General features: G+C 31.8%; 1 protein-coding gene, 2 long non-coding RNA genes and 1 pseudogene across 3 annotated transcripts; 2 read left to right on the forward strand and 2 right to left on the reverse strand.

The window, feature by feature from the left end:
* Positions 1–985: 985 nt before the first annotated feature.
* On the forward strand, positions 986–6,971 carry LOC146928946 (uncharacterized). Its single transcript, XR_015008227.1, has 2 exons — positions 986–1,049; positions 6,663–6,971. It is a non-coding gene; the product is annotated as an uncharacterized LOC146928946 (long non-coding RNA).
* A 1,785-nt stretch (positions 6,972–8,756) lies between these two features.
* LOC146928947 (glucan endo-1,3-beta-D-glucosidase-like) lies at positions 8,757–10,925 on the forward strand. The gene has a single exon (XM_085708202.1). It carries the CDS (start codon positions 8,907–8,909, stop codon positions 10,923–10,925), a length of 2,019 nt encoding a protein of 672 aa, XP_085564328.1. The 5' UTR covers positions 8,757–8,906.
* Positions 10,926–12,796: 1,871 nt separating this feature from the next.
* Positions 12,797–13,354, reverse strand: LOC146928948 (agamous-like MADS-box protein AGL62 pseudogene; annotated as a pseudogene).
* An 8,636-nt stretch (positions 13,355–21,990) lies between these two features.
* On the reverse strand, positions 21,991–23,631 carry LOC146928949 (uncharacterized). The gene is made up of 3 exons (XR_015008228.1): positions 23,443–23,631; positions 23,270–23,346; positions 21,991–22,214 (listed from the first exon to the last, which is right to left on the reverse strand). It is a non-coding gene; the product is annotated as an uncharacterized LOC146928949 (long non-coding RNA).
* Between the last annotated feature and the right edge of the window lie 1,188 nt (positions 23,632–24,819).

A 24,819-nucleotide genomic window follows, 5' to 3' on the forward strand; every position in this document is an offset into this window, starting at 1 on the left:
GATTATGAATTATGTTGAAGAACCTTTGATTTAGATTTTAATAAGTTGAATGATGTTGAGGTCATAGTGCCATTATGATGAATTAATTAAGATGTTTTATTTTCCGTAGCAAAGTAATTGAAATATTGACAGGTGCTGTTTGAATAAATAGTGACTTTATCCTATTTGAAATTTATGTAAGAAGTGTGACATTCTGTTTTAAGTTGAATACTCTGATCTTTATGTATTATTTTACATGTTGGGAAAACGGGGTGTTACAATTGGTATCAGAGCAGGTCGGTCCGTCCGGCCAAGTAGATGAGTCGTTGTGTCGTGTGACGGTTGAATACTGTCGTTGTGTTTTCTAATTAATGGTTATGTTTTATTATGTGATCATGTTTAACTGACTAACTTTAATGTGGTTTGTGTATTGTTTGAAGCTTCTATTTTGTTAAGTTTAAGATATTTAGGCAATAATTAAATTCATTTTCTCCTGTGCTATGAATTTCGAGGACGAAATTCTTTTGAGTTGGGGAGAGTTGTAACGCCCTCCTTGTTATTTAATTATTTTTTTTTTTGAGATAGAGTCGAATTATATGATTTATTTAATTATGTGATATGTTGATATTTTATTGAGTGGCTTTATTTTATTATTTATTTATTTGATTGAGTTATGAGTCTTTTTATAATTTAATTAATATGTTTGATAAGTGATATTTTTATTATTATGTGTTGATATTTATTAGTAGCCCCTATTTTATTATTTAGTGGACAAATATATTTAGTGGAAGTATATATTTAGTGGAGAAATATATTTAGTGGAAGAATATATTTAGTAGAGAAATATAATTATTAGAATAAGTAGATTTGGGGGCTAAAATAGAAAGACGAGAGTTATTGGGTCTAATCAGATTTAAGAAGAGTAATTAGTAATATAAATAGAGGAGAGATTAGGTTGAAAGATGAATATATGCAAAAACAAGGACTTGGAGAAAACAAGGTTTAGAGAGAAGAAAAGAGAAGAGTCAGAGAAGGAGAAGTCTGTAGACCTTGCTGCTAATCAATCTAAGGTAAGGGTGAGGCTAACCTTCTTTAATTATAAGTATATGGTTCTGAAATAGAGTTTAACATGTTTGTTGTTGTTTTATTTTGATGATTAGAGAAGTTAGGGTTTGAAAAGAAGATAGGGTTTTGAATTGCAATTCAATTGATGATTTATGTTATGTTGTTGTTGATTGTGATGATTTTGAATGAATGTGAAGTTTGAATAATATAAGTTGATTTTTCTGATTATTTTCATCTCTGCCCCGAATTTTGATATGAAAACTGGTATTGATCGGTGCGGAATTTGTAACGCCCGTTTCGATTATTTTAATGATTATTTTCAGACAGAATGTAAGCATGATGATGTGGTGTGTTTTAATTGCAATGAAGAAGGACACATGGGTTCACAATGCAAGAAACCTAAGAAGGCTCAGGCTAGTGGGAAGGTGTTTGCTTTATCTGGTACTCAGACAGAGGATGAGGATCGTCTGATCTGAGGTAAATTTTTGAGGACGAAAATTCTATAAGTTGGGGAGAGTTGTAACCCATTTCGATTATTTAATTATTTTAATGAGTTTTAGATCATATTTATATGATTGGCATTATTTATATGAGATTTATGTGATTTATATGATTTTAGAGAAATTTATGAGACGTTGTGACTTATTTTATTGTTTAATAAAATAAGATTCGAAAATAAAATAAATATTAAGTTGTGGGGTTATTTTGTGAATTTAGAAAGTTTAGTGGTAGAAAGAGGAATAAGATAAATTAGATGAAGGGTTATAAATAAGAGAAGTTAGGTTAGAAAGACATAGAACGCGTACGATCAGTTTTTGGTGAAAAAGGGAGAAAAAGTCAAGAGAAGAGGAGAAGACCTAGAAGTGCTGCGATTTCTACTTTCTAAGGTAAGAGTGAGACGATCTTTCAGTAATATTAAGTTCGTGATTCTGAAATTGCATCTAACATGTTGTAGGTTTAGTTAGTGAGAATTTGAGAATTAGGGTTAGAAGTTTTAAATTGTTGATTAGATGATGGAAACCTGTTGAATTGATGTAGGAAAACAGTGTTCAGACCTTAGAACTTTCATAGTACAATGATTAGAACCAGTTTTGGGGTTGAGTTGATGAAAATTGATATTTTGAGAAAAAGTGATTTTAAGTGTTTTTGGGAAATAAGTGATTCTGGGATAAGCTATTTTGGAGATTTGAAAATATGATTTTTCAGTAAAATATGATAGGATTTGTCGGATAGAACGCGTAGGCAAAAACGGAATTGGAATCGGGGTAACGGTTAGGTTTTTACGGACGAAACGGTGAAACCGGGAAAAAACCAGGACTGCACAGAGCTACCACGCAGGTCACTGGCTACTGCCTGCCCACGCCTGGGCGCAGCTTGCCAGCGCCTGAGCGCAGCAAGGCAGCCCTTCATGGGTGACGGCTTTGTTGTGCCTTCGTTTGCGTGCTGTCAGGACTTCGATTTTTTTGAGTTCTTTTGTCTTTTTCACACATTTCTGTTTTGAATTGGTCTTAGGTGTAAACATGAAAGTTTTAGATAATTGTGTTAGCTTTCTAATTGTCTTGGTTTAGCTCAAAAATAATTTTTTATATTTTGAGTTATGATGAAAATACTCCAAGTGGGTCTAAGTTAAAACTTTATGAAAATTCAGCATAACTATTTCTAAGTTAAACCAAAACTTATGGATTGTCTCCAAACTTCAAAGCTTGTGTACTATTAGTTTAATTAAGGTGCTTAAGAGTATTTAACCTATGCTGTGATGAGTCTAACTAGTGGTAGGCTGCCTTGAATTGTTGCCTTGCGAACCTTTCACACATGTAGTCATGAGACGACCTTGGGGTAGGAACGAAAGTTATTTATGATGTTAGAAGCTGTCCAGAAGACCTGAATTAAGATGATTAATATTAATAGTAATGTTATGTTGTTAAATATGCACCTTAAGTATTACTTGTGATGATTATGTTGATGCGATTCATTCTTTAATGATTATATGATGTATAAGAGCTGTTATTTGCTGCATATGTTGTTGTTTTGCTATTGTTGACCATTAATGTCATACGTAACGGGATGGGAATTTTGTCATTGTTTTCTGTTCCTTACGTATTACCTTATGAATTTTCCAAGAGCTATTGTTGAACCAAGATATTATGAGATTTTATGTTGAGGCCCTTGTGCCAAAGATTATGTTTAAGTTGTTGAAACTATTCCGCTGCGAAGTTTAAAATAATTACGTTGTTGGATTTTGAAGGATAAATATTTATGTATTCAGTTTATGATTTTAAGAAAAGAATGTGACATTCCGTTATGACTGAGTAACTCTGATTTTTATTATGAAATTTTTATGTTGGGAAAACTGGGTGTTACAATTGGTATCAGAGCAGGCCGGTCCATCCGGCCAAGTAGTTGAGTCGAGTAGTGTCGTCTAACAGTTGGAATACCATTATTATGTTATTTTGATTGTTGTGTGTTGTGTAGAGAACTAAGATGGCTGGAAGAAATGATGCTGCTATTGCTGCTGTGTTGGAAGCTGTAGCTCAAGCTGTGGGACATCAACCTAATGTTGGTGCTAATGATAGAGTTAGGATGCTGGAAACTTTTCTGAGGAATCGTCCACCTACTTTCAAGGGAAGGTATGATCCTGATGGAGTGGCTCAAAGAAGTTGAAAGAATTTTTCGGGTTATGCAATGCAGTGAAGTTCAGATGGTGCTTTGGCACACACATGTTAGCTGAGGAAGCTGATGATTGGTGGTTGAGTGTTCAACCAATCCTAGAGAACGGAGATGGAGCTATTACTTGGGCTGTGTTTAGGAGGGAGTTCCTGAACAGATACTTTCCGGAAGATGTTCGCGGAAGAAAGAGATTGAGTTTCTTGAGTTGAAGCAAGGTGAAATGTCGGTGACTAAGTATGCTGCTAAGTTTGTGGAATTGGCTAAGTTTTATCCACACTACACTGCTGAGACTGCTGAATTTTCTAAGTGTATTAAGTTTGAGAATGGTTTGCGTCCTGAGATTAAACGGGCCATTGGATATCAGAAGATCCGTAACTTTTTTGAGCTGGTGAGCAGTTGCAGAATTTATGAAGAAGATACTAAAACCCATTACAAGATCAGGAATGAGCGGAAGAGTAAGAACCAACAGAATCGTCATAAGCCTTACATTGCCCATGCTGATCAAGGTAGTCAAAGAGGGAATGATGAGAGGATACCTGGAAAGAAAGATACTACTGATGAGGTTGTTTGCTACACTTGTGGTGAGAAAGGCCATAAGAGTAATGCTTGTACTGAAGAGGTGAAATGGTGTTTCCGTTGTGGTAAGAAGGGATATACTATTACGGAATGTAAGCATGATGATGTGGTGTGTTTTAATTGCAATGAAGAAGGACACATGGGTTCACAATGCAAGAAACCTAAGAAGGCTCAGGCTAGTGGGAAGGTGTTTGCTTTATCTGGTACTCAGACAACGGATGAGGATCAGCTGATCTGAGGTAAATTTTCGAGGACGAAAATTCTATAAGTTAGGGAGAGTTGTAACGCCCGTTTCGATTATTTAATTATTTTAATGAGTTTTAGATCATAATTATATGATTGTCGTTATTTATATGAGATTTATGTGATTTATATGATTTTAGAGAAATTTATGAGACGTTGTGACTTATTTTATTGTTTAATAAAATAATATTCGAAAATAAAATAAATATTAAGTTGTGAGGTTATTTTGTGAATTTAGAAAGTTTAGTGGTAGAAAGAGGAATAAGATAAATTAGTGAAGGGTTATAAATAAGAGAAGTTAGGTTAGAAAGACATAGAACGCGTTCGATCAGTTTTTGGTGAAAAAGGGAGAAAAAGTCAAGAGAATAGGAGAAGACCTAGAAGTGCTGCTATTTTTACTTTCTAAGGTAAGGGTGAGACGATCTTTCAGTAATATTAAGTTTGTGATTCTGCAATTGCATCTAACATGTTGTAGGTTTAGTTTGTGAGAATTTGGGAATTAGGGTTAGAAGTTGTAAATTGTTGATTAGATGATGGAAACCTGTTGAGTTGATGTAGGAAAACAGTGTTCAGACCTTAGAACTTTCATAGTACAATGATTAGAACCAGTTTTGGGGTTGAGTTGATGAAAATTGAAATTTTGAGAAAAAGTGATTTTAAGTGTTTTTGGGAAATAAGTGATTCTGGGATAAGCTGTTTTGGAGATTTGAAAATATGATTTTTCAGTAAAGTATGATAGGATTTGTCAAATATAACGCGTAGGCGAAAACGGAACTGGAATCGGGGTAATGGTTAGGTTTTTACGGACGAAACGGTGAAACCGGGAAAAAAACCAGGACTGCACAGAGCTACCCCGCATGTCACTGGCTACTGCCTGCCCAAGCCTGGGCGCAGCTTGCCAGCGCCTGAGCGCAGCAAGGCAGCCCCTCATGGGTGACTGCTTTGTTGTGCCTTCGTTTGCTTGCTGTCAGGACTTCGATTTTTTTAAGTTCTTGTGTCTTTTTCACACATTTCTGTTTTGAATTGGCCTTAGGTGTAAACATGAAAGTTTTAGATAATTGTGTTAGCTTTCTATTGGTCTTGGTTTGGCTCAAAAATGATTTTTATATTTTGATTTATGATGAAAATACTCCAAGTGGGTCTTAGTAAAACTTTATGAAAATTTAGCATAACTATTTCTAAGTTAAACCAAAACTTATGGATTGTCTCCAAACTTCAAAGCTTGTGTACTATGAGTTTAATTAAGGTGTTTAAGAGTATTTAACCTATGCTGTGATGAGTCTAACTAGTGGTAGGCTGCCTTGAATTGTTGCCTTGCAAACCTTTCGCACGTGTAGTCATGAGACGACCTTGGGGATGGAACGAAAGTTATTTATGATGTTAGAAGCTTCCAGAAGACCTGAATTAAGATGATTAATATTAATAGTAATGTGATGTTGTTAAATATGCACCTTAAGTATTACTTATGATGATTATGTTGATGCGATTCATTCTTTAATGATTATATATGTATAAGAGCTGTTATTTGCTACATATGTTGCTGTTTTGCTGTTGCTGACCATTAATGTCATAAAGTTGTAAATGTCGGTCTAAGTTGTAAAGTTGTAAGATGTCGTCCAAATTATTGGAGTCATATAAGATGTTCATGATGTTCAAGATGTTTAAGATGTAAGATGTTGAGTCCATGCATACTCATTCAAAGTTGAGGGCTTGATGCCCTGGAGCCTTTTTACGCTCAAATATGTTGGGGGCTTGATGCCCTGAAGCTTTTGCTCAAATATGTTGGGGGCTTGATGCCCTGGAGCCTTTTTACGCTCAAATATGTTGGGGGCTTGATGCCCTGATTGGTACCACATGCATGATGTCTTAGTTGTTGTTGCATTGTCGAAGTTAAAGAGTTGTTGTTGCATTGTCCTTGATGTCTAGTCGAAGTTGTGGATGTCGTAGTTGATCTATTGTCGTTGTTGTCAAGTTATCAATAAATTAAGGAGAGTATTATGAAGAAGTAACATAGTTAAATAAGTGTTATTTATGTTGTTAAATTCTGCTGATGAATTATATGCTTATTATTATTGAATGTGAAATCACACTCCTTCTGCTTGGAAATGTTGCCTTACATGGGTAACTTGCAGGTGACCAAGAATAGTTGCAGTCTTGAGTAGTCTCCGCCGTGTCGTCTTAGGTTGCTCTGATACGTAACGGGATGGGGATATTGCTTGTTTTCCATGTGTTACGTATTTGCCATGAACAATGTTATTCTATCATGAACTATGTTTTGATTATGAATTATGTTGAAGAACCTTTGATTTAGATTTTAATAAGTTGAATGATGTTGAGGCCATAGTGCCATTATGATGAATTAATTAAGATGTTTTATTTTTCGCTTCAAAATAATTGAAATATTGACAGGTGCTGTTTGAATAAATAGTGACTTTATCCTATTTGAAATTTATGTAAGAAGTGTGACATCCTGTTTTAAGTTGAATACTCTGATCTTTATATATTATTTTACATGTTGGGAAAACGGGGTGTTACAGCCTACACACAAAAAAAGTAGGGAAAAAAACAATAAAGAGGGAAAAACATCAAAAATTTTGGTCTTTTAAAAAAATATTAGAAAAAAAAAGATAAAATTAGAAAAGAAAAGAAAAAGTCTCTTTCAGACTTTCAGTTATGATTGAGAAGAGGAAGTCTATTTCTTGTATGATTGAACAATAAAAGTCTCTTGCTTGTATGCTTGAACATTTGTAATCTTAAATGATTATAGTGAAAATCCTTTAAAAGTGCAAATGGACTAGACTACTCTCAATTTATGAGAGGAACTACGAACTAGTATAAATTGCTATGTGTCCTCTCTCTCTCTCTCTCTCTCTCTCTCTCTCTCTCTCTCTCTCTCTCTCTCTCTCTCTCTCTGTGTGTGTGTGTGTGTGTGTGTGTGACTGTGTGTTTTATTTTATCCGCTGCATTTATACTCTGAACAAAGCTCTATTTTCAGCTTCAGACTCTGACCAGTTTTGCAAACACATAGAAAAAGTTTTTAATAAACCAACACAATTTAACCTCTTTTCCTGTATTTTTCTCACCTTCAAATTTTACTTTTATCTATATTTTTATTTTTATTCTGTAACAAATGTTTTAAGGATAATTGATTTTAGAGCTGAAGCAATTGAAGCAATAATAACCTAATATTCTTTTCATATTTATTTAACTTACCTTTTCGTTTTCCATTAATTACTTCTAATAACAACTAGATATTTGACCCGTGCTCCGCACAGGTTTATTGTAAAGGAATTGACATACAAATAAGGATATAGCCAACATGATGGGAATGAAACTGGTGCGATGCATTTTTTTTTTACTATTAAATAAGTGTACAAAAAAAAGGCAAGAGGATAGGAATGAAATTGGTGCGATGCATTTTTTAGATGGAATTTGTTAGGTTAAATTACTGCTAACCTAATACAGCAAATGAGCGGGAAAATATTAGGTTAAATTGCTGCAGACCTAACAAAATTAAGAAATAAGGATATCTTTGTATTTCAATTCATCCCCAACATCATATACTCCCTTCATCCCTTTTGATAAGAATAATTTACAAAAATCATAAGCATTAAGAAAAGTTGTTGGAGTAATAAATTTGTTTGAAAAATATATTACTATTACTAAATTGCCCTTTTTGTACAAATATAATTAATGTTGATTTTTCATATTTCAAAAAATTTTGTAGTAGCAATAAGAATAATTGCATCTAGAAATTTGTGAATAGCCTTAAGAACAAAACTTTTTTTAAAAGTAGTCTTATAATGAGGGACGTAGAGAGTATCATCATTATATCAAACCAAAAACAACTTTCCAATAAATTACACATCCAAAACCCAAGTTCATTCTTTATTTTTTGAAAAAAATGCTAATAAGTATATTTGTTAAGAAATTAAATATAGTAAAATCATTTTAGAACTTATGTCGGCAACCTCTTAAAAGTGTAAAATATTCATTTCAATGTAAAAGTTATTTTTTTTTTTTTTGTTTCCTAAGTTTTTTTTTCTGAGAGGAAACCAAAGGTTAATGTTTTACTTTTTAAGTAAAAACCAAAGGTTTTGTCAAAAAAAAAGTAAAAACCAAGGATTAATGTTAAACCCTGCAATTTCCAAACCATAACGGTTTAATACTACTAGTGCATCATTTTCTTAACCATGACGGTTTACAATACTAGTTGATGTTAAACCTTAGATTTTCCAAACCATAACGGTTTAATACTTCTAGTTGACAGAGCAAAACCCTACACCTTCTATTCTAAACACTATAAATTTTACACATCACAAACTGCAATGAATCCATAAGTTTCATCATTTTCTAAACCCTACAATCAAGCTACGATGTCTACTAGTAGCAACAAAAAGAACAAACATTTTCAATTCCCAGAGGCTAATTCTACTCTCCTCCCCGAACCCTCCAATTTCTTCTCTCCAAATCTTCTATCTACACCCCTCCCTACAAACTCTTTCTTCCAAAACTTTGTTCTCAAAAATGGTGACCAACATGAATACATTCATCCTTATCTCGTCAAATCGTCGAACTCATCACTTTCTCTTTCATATCCATCTATCTCTTCCAACTCTACAGTCATATCTCAACTCTTCCAACCTGATATAACTATCTCCTCTATTGAAAAAACCAACTCTTCATCCCATTTCAATCATAAAATCTCTTCTTACAGTGATCTTAGTGTTACTTTGGACATTCCTTCTTCGAATTTACGGTTTTATCTTGTTAGGGGAAGTCCATTTTTGACTTTATCTGTAACAAAACCAACACCTCTTTCAATAATAACAACAATCCATGCAATTCTCTCGTCTTCGTCTAATGATTCCCTAAGAAAACACACTTTTCAGCTTAACAATGGACAAACATGGATTTTGTATGCTTCTTCACCTATCATGTTGAATCATGGTGTTTCTGAGATCACTTCTGAAGCATTTTGTGGTGTTATTAGGATTGCTTTGTTGCCGGATTCTGATTCAAAAAATGAAGCTGTTCTTGACAAGTTCAGTACTTGTTACCCTCTATCAGGTAATGTTGTTTTTGGAAAACCGTTTTCTGTCGAGTATAAGTGGAAGAAGGAAGGGTGTGGTGATTTGCTAATGTTGGCTCACCCTCTCCATCTTCGCCTTTTGTATGATATCGATTGTGATGTTACGGTATTGACTTGTTTTAAGTATAAAAGCATTGATGGTGATCTTGTTGGTATTGTTGGCGATTCATGGCTTTTGAAAACCGATCATGTTTCTGTAACATGGCATTCTACAAATGGCGTGAAGGAAGAACACCATAAAGAAATCGTTTCATCGCTTTTGAGTGATGTTGACGGTCTAAATTCATCTTTAATAACAACAACATCCTCGTACTTTTATGGAAAATTGATTGCAAGAGCAGCTAGGCTAGCATTGATAGCTGAAGAAGTTTTTTTCTTTGATATGGTTCCAAAGGTTAAGATCAAGAAGTTTTTGAAAGACACTATTGAACTGTGGCTCGATGGAACTTTCAAAGAAAATGGATTTCTGTATGATCAGAAATGGGGAGGAATTGTCACCAAACAACAAGACTGTGCTGCTGATTCCAATGATTGTTTTGGTTCTGAATTTTTTAATGCTCAACTTCATCATTTGGGATATTTCCTTTATGGCATTGCTGTTATGGTTAAGCTCGATCCCGACTGGGGTAGAAAGTATAAGCCTCAAGCATATTCACTTATGGAAGATTTTATGAACTTGAACACATGTTCAAACCCTAATTACACGCGTTTACGGTGTTTTGATCTTTACAAGCTACATTCTTGGGCCGGAGGATTAAAGGAGTTTGCAGATGGAAGATATCAGAAGGGAACGAGTGAAGCTATTAATGCATACTATGCTGCTACATTAATTGGTTTGGCTTATGGTGATGCAAATGTTGTTTCAATTGGATCAACACTTTTAGCTTTGGAAATTCAAGCTGCTCAAAATTGGTGGCATATAAGAGAAGGAGGGTATTTGTACGAAGAAGAATTTACGAAAGAGAATAGGATGATGGGAATTTTGTGGTCTAATAAGAGAGAAATTAATCTATGGTTTGGTCATTCAGGTGCTAAACAATGTTTACTTGGCATACAAGTTTTACCATTGTTGCCTATTACAGAAGTGCTTTTTTCTGATGTTGATTATGTGAAGCAACTTGTTGAGTGGGGCTTGTCTACTTTGGAAGAGGATGGCATTGGAGAAGGTTGGAAGGGTTTTTTGTATGCTTTGCAGGGAATTTATGATAAGGATTGTGCTTTGGAGAAGATAAGGAAGTTAAGTGGTTTTGATAATGGAAATTCATTGAGTAATTTATTGTGGTGGATTCATAGTAGAGGTTGAAGTGTATTGGTTGTGATGTTTTTGTAATAAAATTGCAGGGGATCAAATGGTTATGAAATTGATATGTCTACAATGAAATTTGAAATAAGTGGATTTAAATTTCTTATTTATATTCCAACTAGTTTGAATTTTATACTATGTTTTATATTTATATATTTTTGCTTATTCAAAAGACTTAATCCTACTGTACTAACAATCACCTGCCTAAGCAACCTGCAAATATTTTTTTGACTGTAGAAAGTGCTGCAAGAGGCGCTCCAAAATAATCACCAACTCTATTCATTTGTAATACTTGATGATTTAATGTTCAATTTGGACTATATTCTAGCAACCTTAAAGTGTCGGCGAGTGCCTAGCTAGCAATTGAAGAGTTTGAATTGAAGTATGGGGTTGATGCATCATTTGATTGTTGATCCCCTTTGCAGTAGTTTTGACACTTGTCGATCCCATGATTCATTTCATTGAAGCGACGCGCCTGATAGTGCTCACGTATATGGATACTTCTTCGAGGATCATCCCATGCCAATCTTAGGACGTCGATTCCTCATTCCTGCTATGCCCAAAGGTTGGGGTTTTAGGGAGTTTCATCCTTTTTCTTAATAGGCTTTGTTTTATTTTGCCTTTCGTTCTTGGAATCGTAGAAAAAATATCTCCTTCAACCTTCACGGTGATATTGATCGATGAAGGGTTCTTATGGTTTTTCGTCATGTCGTTCCTTCCTCAGGCTTCGACGATCCTGATTTAATTCGTTATCACATTGAGTCAGGTGGTGGCGCTGAAGGTGTGATCTCAGAAACCATAAGAACTCCATATTGAAGGGTTCACAAACCCGAACAACACCATATTGAGTCCCTTTTTGATATGGCATATAACCTTATGGTCAATTTGAAGCTTTGAAACGACTTAATTTTTTCCGGAGTGGTTCCAAAGGTAGACCAGGCTGTTGATGTTATTAAACGTATTTCTTGACAATGTTTTTTGGCTAGAAAGAAATGAGATCCTTAGCTCTTTTTTGAATGGTTTGTATTTTTCATTAGGTGTTTTTGTATGTGTAAATCGATGTTTTTCGCTCTTGTAGGGTGTATTTTTAGTACTACTCGTACTTATATTTATTAAATAATATATCCTTTTTTACCATTAAAATAAATATTATTAATTAAAATGACATCAATAATCACTATAATTGATTGTCTCATTCCTTGAAAAAAACTATAATTGATTGTAACCAAAAAAAATTTTAACTTCGTGACCTGAGTTAAAAAAAAAAAAAAATCAAATTATTACTTCCGAAGAAACATTGAATAATACATCCTTAATTTTGAGAGATGATTATAGACCTGCCAATAATAAACATTTCTATAGACGCTTTTTAATTAAATTTTATAGAAAGAGAGTAATGATGTTAAATACTTATGACTTAAAATATATATACTTTTTATAACATAAAAGACTAATTTAAAACTAAAAAAACCTAAAAGGAATAATCCGATACAAATGTTAAACTTAAAAGACTCCATAATGCATTTGTTTTTTTTTAGTTAAACCAATACATTCTCTCAAATTAGGTTTGGTTGATCTGGATTGGCGCTAGCCAACTCATGCCTGTTTTGCTCTTTCTACCTCATCAATTACCTACTATTTTAACTGGTAATTGACAACAAAATATAATTTATAAGAAACTACCATGATGATATGATTAAAAATTAATATAAATAACAAGTGAGAAAAACAACTAACCAAATTTTATTACCATTAAACAAAAGTTAATGGAAGTATACATAGTGCAGACTGAAAGAAACAGAAAAGAAAAGAAAAAAACTAATGAAAGTTTGATATAACATAAGGAAACTATGATAAAAGAAAAAAAAAAAAAGTTCATTCATCCAGATCAAGAAATTCCATGGTCCTGCAAAGCATTGGTTCATTAAGGTTAGTCTTTAACTCTTTAATGGACACCATAAATTGTTCAAGCTCTTCAATACTCATATCATCAATTGAATCATTCCACCAATCACTTTTGTTCAAAATTTTAACATTGGCTAGTTTCTTCTTCTCCAACTCCAACATTTTCAATGCCTCCTCGTATTCTCTATTGTACTCTTCATAGGTTGAAGAATTACCTGTTGAGTTCGAATCCTCAAACTCGGTGGTTTCGTTGATGTAGCTATTAAAAATTGTCTCGGCGTTAGGTTGACCAAAGCAAAATGGTTTGTCTGAAGGGGAAAACACCACCATGGCTACATGTGCATCACATAAGACACAAAGTTCACTTGCTTTTTTGAATAGACCTTGTCTTCTCTTTGAGAATGTGACTTGTCTGTTGGATGCTTTGTCAATCTTCTTGATCTCAATCTTCTTGTGCCCTACACTTTTCTTTCTTTGGTTATCCATATTCATGGTGAAATTTGGAGTACAATATTAGTAGTGTATTGCGAACCCCCCTCTAAAGGATTTATTTATAGGGGAAGAACCACGTTAGTTTTATCATGTCATAAAGTAAGATCCTACAATTTCTCCCCCTATCAAAGATGATAAATCAATTAAGTATTAGATATTACTTATTGCCTAATTATTTAGATTCCTTTTATTATCAATAAAGTTTTAATTGAACATAAATAATAAAAAATGAAATGAGGTTTTATAAAATAACATCCTACCATTCCTCCGTACCAAAGATGGTAAATTAATTAAGTATTAATTTTTTTAAGGAAAGCATTAATCTTTTTGAAGGAAAGTATTAATTTTTTTTTCTCCTAAATTGTTTAGTTTACAAAAAAAAATTTAATTGCTATATCCTGATACTGCTGATTAATCAATCATTATATTATTTCTTCCTTAAAAAAGATGCAAATCAAAACATTGCTTAGTCAGAATAAATTAAAATTAAAATATGATACAAATATACAAAACAATGCAATTTGATTGGCTTATTATATAAAATATGACACAAGTTACATTATAATTGGCTCAACAACGTAATAACGACACATGCATGTTAAATTGTCTAGATTAAAAATTATGATTTACATGTGAAAAATATTGTCTAAAACAGGAATTGCTTCCACGATAATTGTCAATAACGCTAGACGTAATAACTGAAAATAATTTCCTGTCTTTATTTTTTAGTGGCATAATTATTTTAGATTCAATTGGGGAAACTTTTCTCTTCCTTCTCTTTAACTTCCTCTATCCACCGAATCATCGCTCTTCCCTTCTAATCCAAAACAAACTTCCATCATGTAGACATGGACGATGGTGTGCGATGAGATTCTCCCCCAGTTTCTCCGCACCACTGGCTTTGTCAATTTGTGTCTTGTTGCTGTAACCCATAAGGGTTAATTTTCAACACTTCCGCCTCCATTCACGGTGGTGGTTGCATGTGGTTTTGCACGGGTTAGCTAACATTGCGGTAGTTATATAAGAAATAATTAGATTGTTAAATATTGTCGATTGTTTAAGGATATTAAATGAAAATTATCAATATTAATGTAGTGTTTTTATTAAATATTTTTCTTTTATACTCCCTCCGTCTCACAATAATAGTCTCTTTAACATTTTTTCTTTTTCTCAAAATAATTGTCACTTTAGAATACCAATGCAGCATTTATTATTTTTTCCATTATTATACCCTTATTTATTGAATTTCATCAAACTTAACTACTCCACTAACTACAATTAATAAGGGTATTTTAGTAAATGATATTAATTTTATCATTGAAATCAACACAATCAATCATTTCCTTAATAACCGTGCACAAACCTTAAACGACAATAATTTAGAGACGGAGGGAGTATATACAAAAATTTGTTAAATGGTTTAATCGTGTTAGTTGATTAATTTACTTGTATATGCGAAAACAAGTTTTTATGTACATACTCCCTCTGGTCATATTTATAAGCAAAAAAACACTTTTTAGATTCATTCATTACTTAATGTATTTGGTCAATATATAGACCAAATACATTATGTATTCAATGAATCTAAAAAGTACTTTTTTGCTTATAAATGTGACCGGAGGGAGTATATAACAAAGTCGATATGCTAAAATTTTGAAAACTCATGATTATTTTCAAAATATCAAAATTTATGTAGCGCTTCTATTCCTTTCAAAAAAAAATGTAGCGCTTCTATTAAATAACTTTTTATTTTATATGTAAAACACCATTCACTGTTTGCATCTCACCTGTTGCAGATTTTATGTGCTTATGTATGTAGAAACAAATTTTATATACATATATATATACGAGAAAATCAATATGGTAAAATATTGAAAACTCATGACTATTTTAAAAATATAAAATTAATGTAGTGTTTCTATTAAATAACATTTTATTTTATATGCAAAACATCGTTCAATGTTTGCACCACACCCGTTTCAGACTTTATGTGCTTATATGTGTATAAACAAAATTTTATATACATAAATGAGAAAGACGATATAATACAATTTTGGAAACTTATGACAATTTTCAAACAATAAACATTAATGTAGTTTTTATATTAAATAAAATTTTATTTTATATGCAAAACACCGTTCAATGTTTGCACCGCATCCGTTGCAGATTTTATGTGCTTACATCTGCATAAACAAATTGTTATATACATATGTTAGAAAGTCGATATGATAATTTTTTTGAAACTCATGACTATTTCAAAATATCTACATTAATCTAGTATTTCTATTAAATAAATTTTTATTTTATATTGAAAACAACGTTAAATATTTGCACTACACTTGTTGATGATTTTATATGCAGAAGAAAAATTTTATGTACCAATATGCAATAGTTGAGATGATAAAATTTTAAAATCTCTTGTGAAAAAAAAAAATTTAAAACCTAATGACTATTTTCAGAATTTCAACAATAATATAATATGTTTTAATAAATATTTGTTGGAGTACGATTTTTATGTATTGATAGTAGACATCCTACAATTCCTCCATATCAAAGATGCTAAATCATTTAAGTATTAATATTTTTTTTAAGAAAAGTATTAATTTTTTGTTATCTCCGGAAATTGTTTAGTTTATAAAAACAATTTTAATTGCCAAAAAGAAATTGCCATATCCTGATACGGCTAATTAATCAATCATTATATTATTTCTTCATTCAAAAAATGCAAATCAAAATATTGCTTAATTAGAATAAATTAAAATATGATGCAAATACACAAAACAATGCAATTTGATTAGTTTATTATATAAAAAATGACACAAGTTATTACGTTATAATTGGCTCAAAAGCATAATAATGACACATGTTAAATTGTCTTGATTAAAAATTATATATAATTACACCTCAGCTTATTAATACATGAACTAAATAATATAGTTCAATTGGTTAATGATCTCCTAAAAAATAAATAAAAAATAAATTGTTTGGTTGAACCTCGATTACTAGAGTCCAATCTCATAAGAACTGAAAGGTTAACAATAAAAAACATCATTAATACATATGTACACACCATAGATCATTCACAATGCAGCACCTCGTTTGGGTGCTTAAACAAGTCCCGGCTATACACGTTATTTGTTTCATTATTAATATATAATAAGCACCTAATCTCTCCAACCCAACACCCGAAATAAATTATTAAATGGGTCACAGTAATAACTATATATCATTAAATTTTAACAATAATTTATCTATTCATTCATAATTATATAACTTTTAAATATTGAATTAATTTCATTATAAACTCTAAAAAAGTAAACATTTTTTTTTAATTTTTATTAATAATTAAAAAATTAAAATTTGAAAAAAATCAAATTATAATAAATTACATACGCTTGATTTGTTTTTTTTAAATTTAAGATAAATAAATTATTTGATGTAGTAAAAAATAGTCTCTCATTGAAAATTTAAAGTTGATTGATTAAATATAACACATGTAAGTATTATTTAATTTATTTTTTTACTATTAAAATAATATAATAATTGAAAGAAAAAAATTACAATTAATGATGTATGTGGACCCACATGTAATAGAAGAGAGTGTCTATAGTAGGGATGTCAATGGATACCCATGGGTACAGATAGTATGATACCCGTCTCCGCTCGTTGGATAAATATGATACTCGTGCCCTCCCCATACCCTCATGGGTACCCACTATGCGGGTACCCGCGAGTACTGATGTATCCATGGGCACTCATGGGTATCCATGGATTTTTGAATTTATTTATTTTTTGGTACAAATAATAACTTTTTTTAATTACCAAAAAACTTCAAATTTTAAACATTCATACATAATCATTAAGATATGTTTTATAATGTGAATGAAGTGCAAACGGTGAACTTAATAAGATGAATTAAAAAAATTAAAAATAAAAATAGGTTATTAATGAGAAATCTTAGGTGGGCGGTAAAATTTTCTTCAATAAGGTAACAACTTTAAGTAATAAGATAAGATAATATAAGATATATAAGAATATTTTAGCAATTTACTTAATTTATTATCGGGTATGGGTACTCGTAGGTATGAATACAATCAAATCCGTGTCCGTATCCATATAATAATGGGTAGTCAAATAGCCGTTTATTATACTCGTGGATACCCGTTTAGCCACCCGCCCTATGCCCGTGACGGATTTTACACACGTGTACCCGTGGGCATGGGTATTTTTGCCACCCCTAACCTATAGAAGCACTCATCTCTGTAGGCAGTGGCACCCTAATTGATGTGGGTACTTGTTTAGCTGCTTATAGTTTTGGAAGACTATAACTCCTCGCAGGGGCGTCCCTGAGGGGTGCAAACAGCTCAAACGAGCTGGGCCTCCCTCAAGGATGGGCCTCAATTTTTTTTATACCCAGTAGTAATAGTATCTCCAATAAAAAATAGTATTGCTTTTTAGGCCCCCTTAATATCTCCATTCCAGCAACTTCCATTCCAATCATAGATGGCTAGAAAAGGACTTCTAGGCAACGGAACCTCTCAGCCCCAATTATGATAACTTGTCCATTAGGAAGTTCATAGTTTTTCTACTCTAGAAGCATTAGTTTTGCCACATTATCTACTCTAGATAATTATCACCAAATTGATCTCTTAATAATCTTACATGTCTAACCTCATCAAATATACAATACGAAGAGTTGATTGATGAATTTGCTTCAGTAAATACACGTAGGAAGTCTTGTTTTGGTGCGAATGAAGACTCTTTTTGAAGGTATTCGCCTAAACTCGTTTTATATTATCTATTGCTCTTTTAAAAAAAAATACGTTTTGATTTTATCACTGGCCTCTTTTCATTCCCTGAGCCGAGCCTCCGAATTCTCAGGGACTGCCCTGACTCCTCGAGTTGTGTAGAATTATATTTACAATTGACAAATTTCTAGTTATTGGTTTACCAGTATTGAAAAGGTTTGAGACAAAAAAACTGCTCTTGGTTAAGTGTACCTTATGTCACCGTAGAACTAAAAGCACCTCTACTTGAATTTGTTTGCATAGAACAAGTCCATAATTCGATGACTCGTAGCCGCGTAGCTGCAAAATCAAATTTTCTGGTGCAAGTCTGAGAGAATACTCTTATCGTGGTGATGTAATATCACAAACTATTGTCAGATCGTTCAGCAGCTCGAAATGCTTCTGCTAACATCATTTTGAATAAGCGTGGGAATAATGTTCAAGAAACTGGATCATGTGCTTGTCTCCTCTAATAATTTAGTCAAGTGAAGTGTATCAAATTTCATTGATGTAGGCATATAAGATTATATCAATTAACCTAATCTAGTCCTCAATGCGTTGGTATAAAATACCCCGACACACCTTTGATACGTGCATGTTTAGATTGACGTTGAGATTGATAAAATCACAGTTAGACACTGTATTGTTAGCATACGCTATAATTTGGAGCTTTGAAAATCAGTGTCAATGTGATTTTGCAAAGTCCACCGTCAATTCAAGTACGAAAAGTCGATGTTACATGAGTTGGTACCAAAGCATTGAATATATAATTAATAATGAGATCAAGATCGTTTATTATGAGCATCAGTATCCTTGATGGTTCTATATTCTCTTCATAGGTTGGAAGTTGTTGTATTCCTTAATGTTTGTCATCCAAGTCTCAATAATCTAGTTCTCAAGGTTATTAATTACTTTTAACTATTATTGAGACTAGATTATTGATGTTTTTTAACTAAATCCAAGATGAAATAAAAGTAAAAATAATAGTTAAAAATTGATGCTAATCTAGTTCTCAAGGTTATTAATTACTTTTAACTATTAGTTAAAAATTGATGTTTGTCATCCAAGTCTCAATAATCTAGTTCTCAAGGTTCTCAATAATCTAGTCTCAATAATCCACGTACATCAATTTTTAACTATTATTTTTACTTTTATTTCATCGTGGAGGAAGTATGATGTTAACGGCAAGTAATTGTCTACAAGTTGTACTCGTTTAAAAGATGCAACTACGGGAGCCAATTTTCTCGGCACTTAATCTATGTGTTTACCCTAGGTATAGGTATAATTAATTCGATGTTATTTTATTTGTGTTGTATAACCATGTTTATTTTTTGAGTTTAATTAATATTCTCTATCAATGTATAATTATTTTATTTTACACACGCATCTAATGATGTGTTGCCATGTCAATTAATGAATATGATAACTTATAGATTTTCATAATGGGAGTTGCTATTTATCACGACTCTTTTTATCCCGAGAGCCTCCCGACAATAATTCCAGCCAATGAAATCAGGTTCTGCACGGAAAACAAGGAGAGAACTGTGTGACGTGGGTCACCGCTTTTTGTTATTTAGCTATCGGGACATATTCTTGAAACAAAAATCCGGGATACAAAACATTTTCCTTTCATAAAATATATGTATAAAAATGATGTATATGTTTGTCTTAAAAATGATGTTATTTGTGGAGAAAATATTGACAGACAATTGACCTTACACGGTAGATCTTAAATAATAGAGAAAATATATACTCATGTAAACGCAAAGATATTTGACTAAGTACAATAAAACACAGTATACAGTGATATACCGTTTTTTGATATAGAATTTCCTTATTTTTCTGCAACTTCATCCTTACAATTTATTAACCCAACAACAGATCAAAAGTAATGGTGGCATCGTGGTTTATCTGCTCTGATCTCAGAAGTAATTCGTCCCCTCCTACATTTAGGTACTTGACCAAGGAATCTTTTATTTGGACCCATTTCATCTGAATCTATAAAATAGTAAAAATAAAAAATAAGCATGGAAACTGAATTATGATGCGTTTCTCTTAAATTGTTTAAATCCAAGAATTATTTTTTACTTACTTGCCAAGAGTTCAGGAACATTTGGAATGTTTCTTGCTAATGCTTTGGAAGAGAAACTCAACACACAAAGAAAGAGAACCACCCAAATTAGAGAGCAACTCTTTGATGCCATTACTCTTCCTGCAAGATACTCAACGCATGCTAGCTGTAATTTATAATCGAAAATCGGTTGTGGTTTCTTTGTCTCTTTTCAAGCAATATTATTTTAGTTTGATTACCTAGTTTCTTTCTTTCTTGGATGCTTCCTCGTATACTAAGTCAATGCTATGAAAGGACACTTGTCAAAATCTCTTTTATGGATATCCTTCAGATTTTAGAATTCGTATCTATGACTTTCGGGGTTTCTGCATTCACACATATGGGACATCGGTAACCTGCTTATCTTGATTAAATGGTTAAAAACTACTCAATAACAACCTTTAAGATTTGTCTCTCATTAATTTGCTGTGTAACCAAACAATTTTTGAGAATTTTTTATATATACTTTTTGGGTCTTGTTAACAAGTGCCCTAAGGGCACTAGTTAATGATTTAAAAAATCGAAACAATTGACAACGTTTATGTAGAAAAAGTTACTTTTTGATGTTTTAATTTGTTCAATACACAAGTTTTAAGACAATTTCTATTTTAAACCTGTTATCAAGTGCCCTAAGGGCACTTGTTAGCATTTCACATATGTTTTTTGATGGAATTTTCTTTAGACAATTGGGTTTCGAGGGCTCACCAGAGTTAAGGCAAATCTCAAGGCTCAAACAACGTTTGCAGCGTGCTTACATATCATCCTTTAAAGAGATTCTGTAATATCCCGCTTGCCAGTATCGGAGTATTACCAGTTAAACGTGTCAGATGACATGTATCTAAGGGAAATAAGTATGATGGAAATGTTTATCATGAAATGACAGTCAACACGAGCTAAGTATCAGTGTCGTATAAACACGTACAAGGCAAGGGCATTACGGTAATTGCTCAGGAAGGGGCTATTTAAGGATTTTAGGCCCAAAATTCTTCATTCTTCTCTTCACTTTCTCTCACTAGGGTTTGATAGAGATTTTTGCTCTCCCTTCTCTCTATAAATCGGTCATCATCATCATCCTTCACCCATAATTTTTGCTTCCTTCTTCTTCTCTTTGGAATCAAGCATGTGTTATCTAGGGTTTATGGTTTTTGGTTAGTGGAGTGTTGAAGCAACCTTATCCTTTCTTCTCTACTCATGATCTTCTTATAAACTTCATTTAATCCTTCAAGAAGTTAGATTTGAAGCAAGGCTAGGGTGTGGTGCTTGTTGGTGACAAGTTGGAAGCAAGCTTCACCAACATCCCTCTTTCAACTAGCACTACACCATTTATCCTCTCTTACAACAGTTAAAAAGTGTAGCCATTATTGTTAAAATCGTTGCCAAAGAGAATAGGGGACGTTTTTCAGGCGTCTCCTGTTCGAGCGTAGCCTATTGTCTAAGGGGACGTTTTTTCACGCCTTTTGGGCACACTTTCGGAAAACGTCGCCTAAACCATTGGAAAAGGGGACGCTTTTATATGTCATTTGTAGCAATGATTTTAAACTGTTGCCATAGGAGGCTACGTTATTAATCGTTGCCTTAGAGTGAAATAGTAAAAAAAAAAAAATTGCAAAAATAGCTTATAGGAGACGTTTTTTGAAAGCACTCAGAATTTTTTTCACATTAATTATGTAAATATAATTGTCTATAGCTCATACAAAATTGAATTGAACTACATATCCACAAAAGTTTTGTTACAACAAATTTGAGATAATACATAATAATAATAATAATAATAATAACAACAACATTACTGGATACCAAGTACAAGCCTAGCAAAATACACGGTTCGACAATTTTAATGCTTTTAAGTGCAAGTCTAAATAAAAAATCATCCAACTCATTCAACATTGTTTTAAAATTCACCATCATGTATGTTGTCCTCTTGAAATTCTTCATCTACATCATATTTTTGAAACTCATCATCTATGTATCCTTTTTCGTCATCTTCATTGATACCTTGAAGCAAAAAATAGTAAAACAAAATTACATTAACCATAGATAGTATCGATTCGATGGACAATTAGAAAGCCATCAAAATTTATACATAGCACAAATGAAAATCAAGACAATTACTAAAGCGCACCCAAAGTATTCACGGTGAACAAGAAAACCTCTTTAATAAGAGTAATTTCCTACAACATCAAAGTCATAAAATAGCCATCACAACAGCACTAGAATAATTCCACAACCTCTAAATAAATTCTCTAATAAGTTCGCTAATATTCTACAACCTTTTAGTAACTACAAACAATGCCAAGACAACATGTATAAACAAAACATTTCTCCCAATCCTAATTGAACATAATTGATGCCACGTATGACATCACCAACCTTTATCCTCAATCAATTACAAGTTAAACTCAAAAGAAGATAACAACAATGTTACTCAACAACTAATTCATCAAATACTCAAATTATTCTTATCCTCACATAATAACCTTCATCCACAATAACTTGTAAATTAAACTCAAAAGAAGATAGCAACAACCTTACTCAACAACTAGTCCATCAAATACTCAAATTATTCTTTTCCGCACTTAATAAAATCTCTAACACTAGTTTGGGATTGAAATCTTATTAATACTTGAGTCAAATTCATCAAAAATAGTATATTTTACAACATCAAACCATAGAGTAGTCACCAATATTTATTACAATAAAATTTACAAGTTGTCAAATAACTCGATATCAACTAAAAGCTCTAATAACTTTGCTAATGCTCTAAAACTTTTTCTCAACCATCAACAACTTGAAAGTACCCAAGTTTAGGAACTTAAACACAAAATAAAAATCATTTAGTCTAAACAATAGTTTGAAAGAAAAAAAATTCAATTTCAGAATTAAGAGAAAGAAGAAAATTAGAATTTAAAATAAGAACAAAAATCAAGTTAAAATTCTAGTAACCAAATTTTTTCCCAAACATGTGCCAAATTCGAATTTGAGGAAAAAGAATATTAGGGTTTCAAAAAAATTGATCTTTAAGTTTTCAAAGCTTAAATTCAAACACTCACCTTGAAAAAATGAAGTTAATGGCTGCCCCCAGGAACCTTAACACTGTGGTTCTGCACAAACTAATTACAAACTGATTCTGTTGCCATGAAAACGAAGGATTTAGTTAAAAAGATGAATGAAACATAAAAGAAAAAGAAGTACATAAAGGTATGGTGGCCGGAAAAGCCATTACCGCAGTAGAGGAAAAAATGGGTCGGCGGAAAAGATGCTCCATGTGCAAAACTAATTGGATTAATGAAAAGCTCTCGTCGAATAGATAAAGAAAGCAGTGTTATTTCATCCGATTCATAAGCACGGTGGCCGGATCGACACCGGAAAGTTTGGGGATGGTGGTGGTTTGTTGAAGGAAGAAGGAGGAAAGGCGTGCGTACTAAAGGGGAGAGAAGGGAAAAGGGTTTTCTGATCTATTTAACTATAATAATAATAATAATAATAATAATAATAATAATAATAATAATAATAATAATAATAATAATAGTAATAATAATAAGACTAATAATATTAATACTAATTTTGTCAAAAAAATATTAATACTAATAAAAATAATAATTCTTTCAAACAAAATTAATAATAATAATATATTAACAAAATATATTGTTACCTTTTTTTTAAGGAAAAATATATTATTACCAATATATAAAGAAATTAGGCTTAAAATACATGAGTTTGTGTTGACTTTTTTTTTATTACCTAATATACTCTTCATTTAAACTATTTTATTTATTATTTTATCTTTCTATAATATTATTTTAAATATTAATTAAAAAATTAAATTTCATTAAAATAAGAGATATCTCACAAGAATAGGAACAATATTATCAATATTATATACTAGCGAAAAGATGGACATTCACATGTCCGTCTTTTTTTCTCTTTTTTTTATTGCGCTAACGCGTGTAGATTATGAAAGATATTTTATACAAATTTGTGTGTAAATTACAAACTATTTTATATAAATATAAATATATATATATATAGGTTTTTTTAAGAATATATATATATTTATATATATATATATATATTTAAAAAGTAAGGTTTTGTATGTCACATGTCGCTTGCACATTTATTCTCAATATTTTTTTATTTGGCTTAAATATCTCAATAAACATCATATTTTACTTTTCTTGTCAAAAAAAAAATCATATTTTACTTTGATCTTATCAACTAAATATTTTATTTAAGTTTTTAATTTATTTTTAAAATTTATGTAACATAAATATCTCAACAAACTACTCATTATATTTTTAAAATATCTTACGAGGTTTGTTTTTTTGACAAAGATCTATTTATGAAAGTTGATGACCAGCAAAAATATAAGTTTCTCTCATCCTAATCAATTGACACCTCAATATATTTATACCCTTTTTTTCTTTTCTAACAAATAATCAATATCTAGAGGGGAAATAAAAAAAACTATAAAAAATTTGAGATGACTTTGTAACAAAAAGTTCCTCTCTAATTTTTTTCATTTCTCTATTTATGAAATTCAATGACCAGCAAAAATATGATTTTGTCTCCTCTTAATAATTTGACACTTGAGCATATTTTT

The sequence above is a fragment of the Medicago sativa genome, chromosome 4, assembly GCF_051527215.1.
Source record: "Medicago sativa cultivar Bolivia chromosome 4, Bolivia_mono, whole genome shotgun sequence".
Taxonomy (NCBI): Eukaryota; Viridiplantae; Streptophyta; class Magnoliopsida; order Fabales; family Fabaceae; genus Medicago; species Medicago sativa.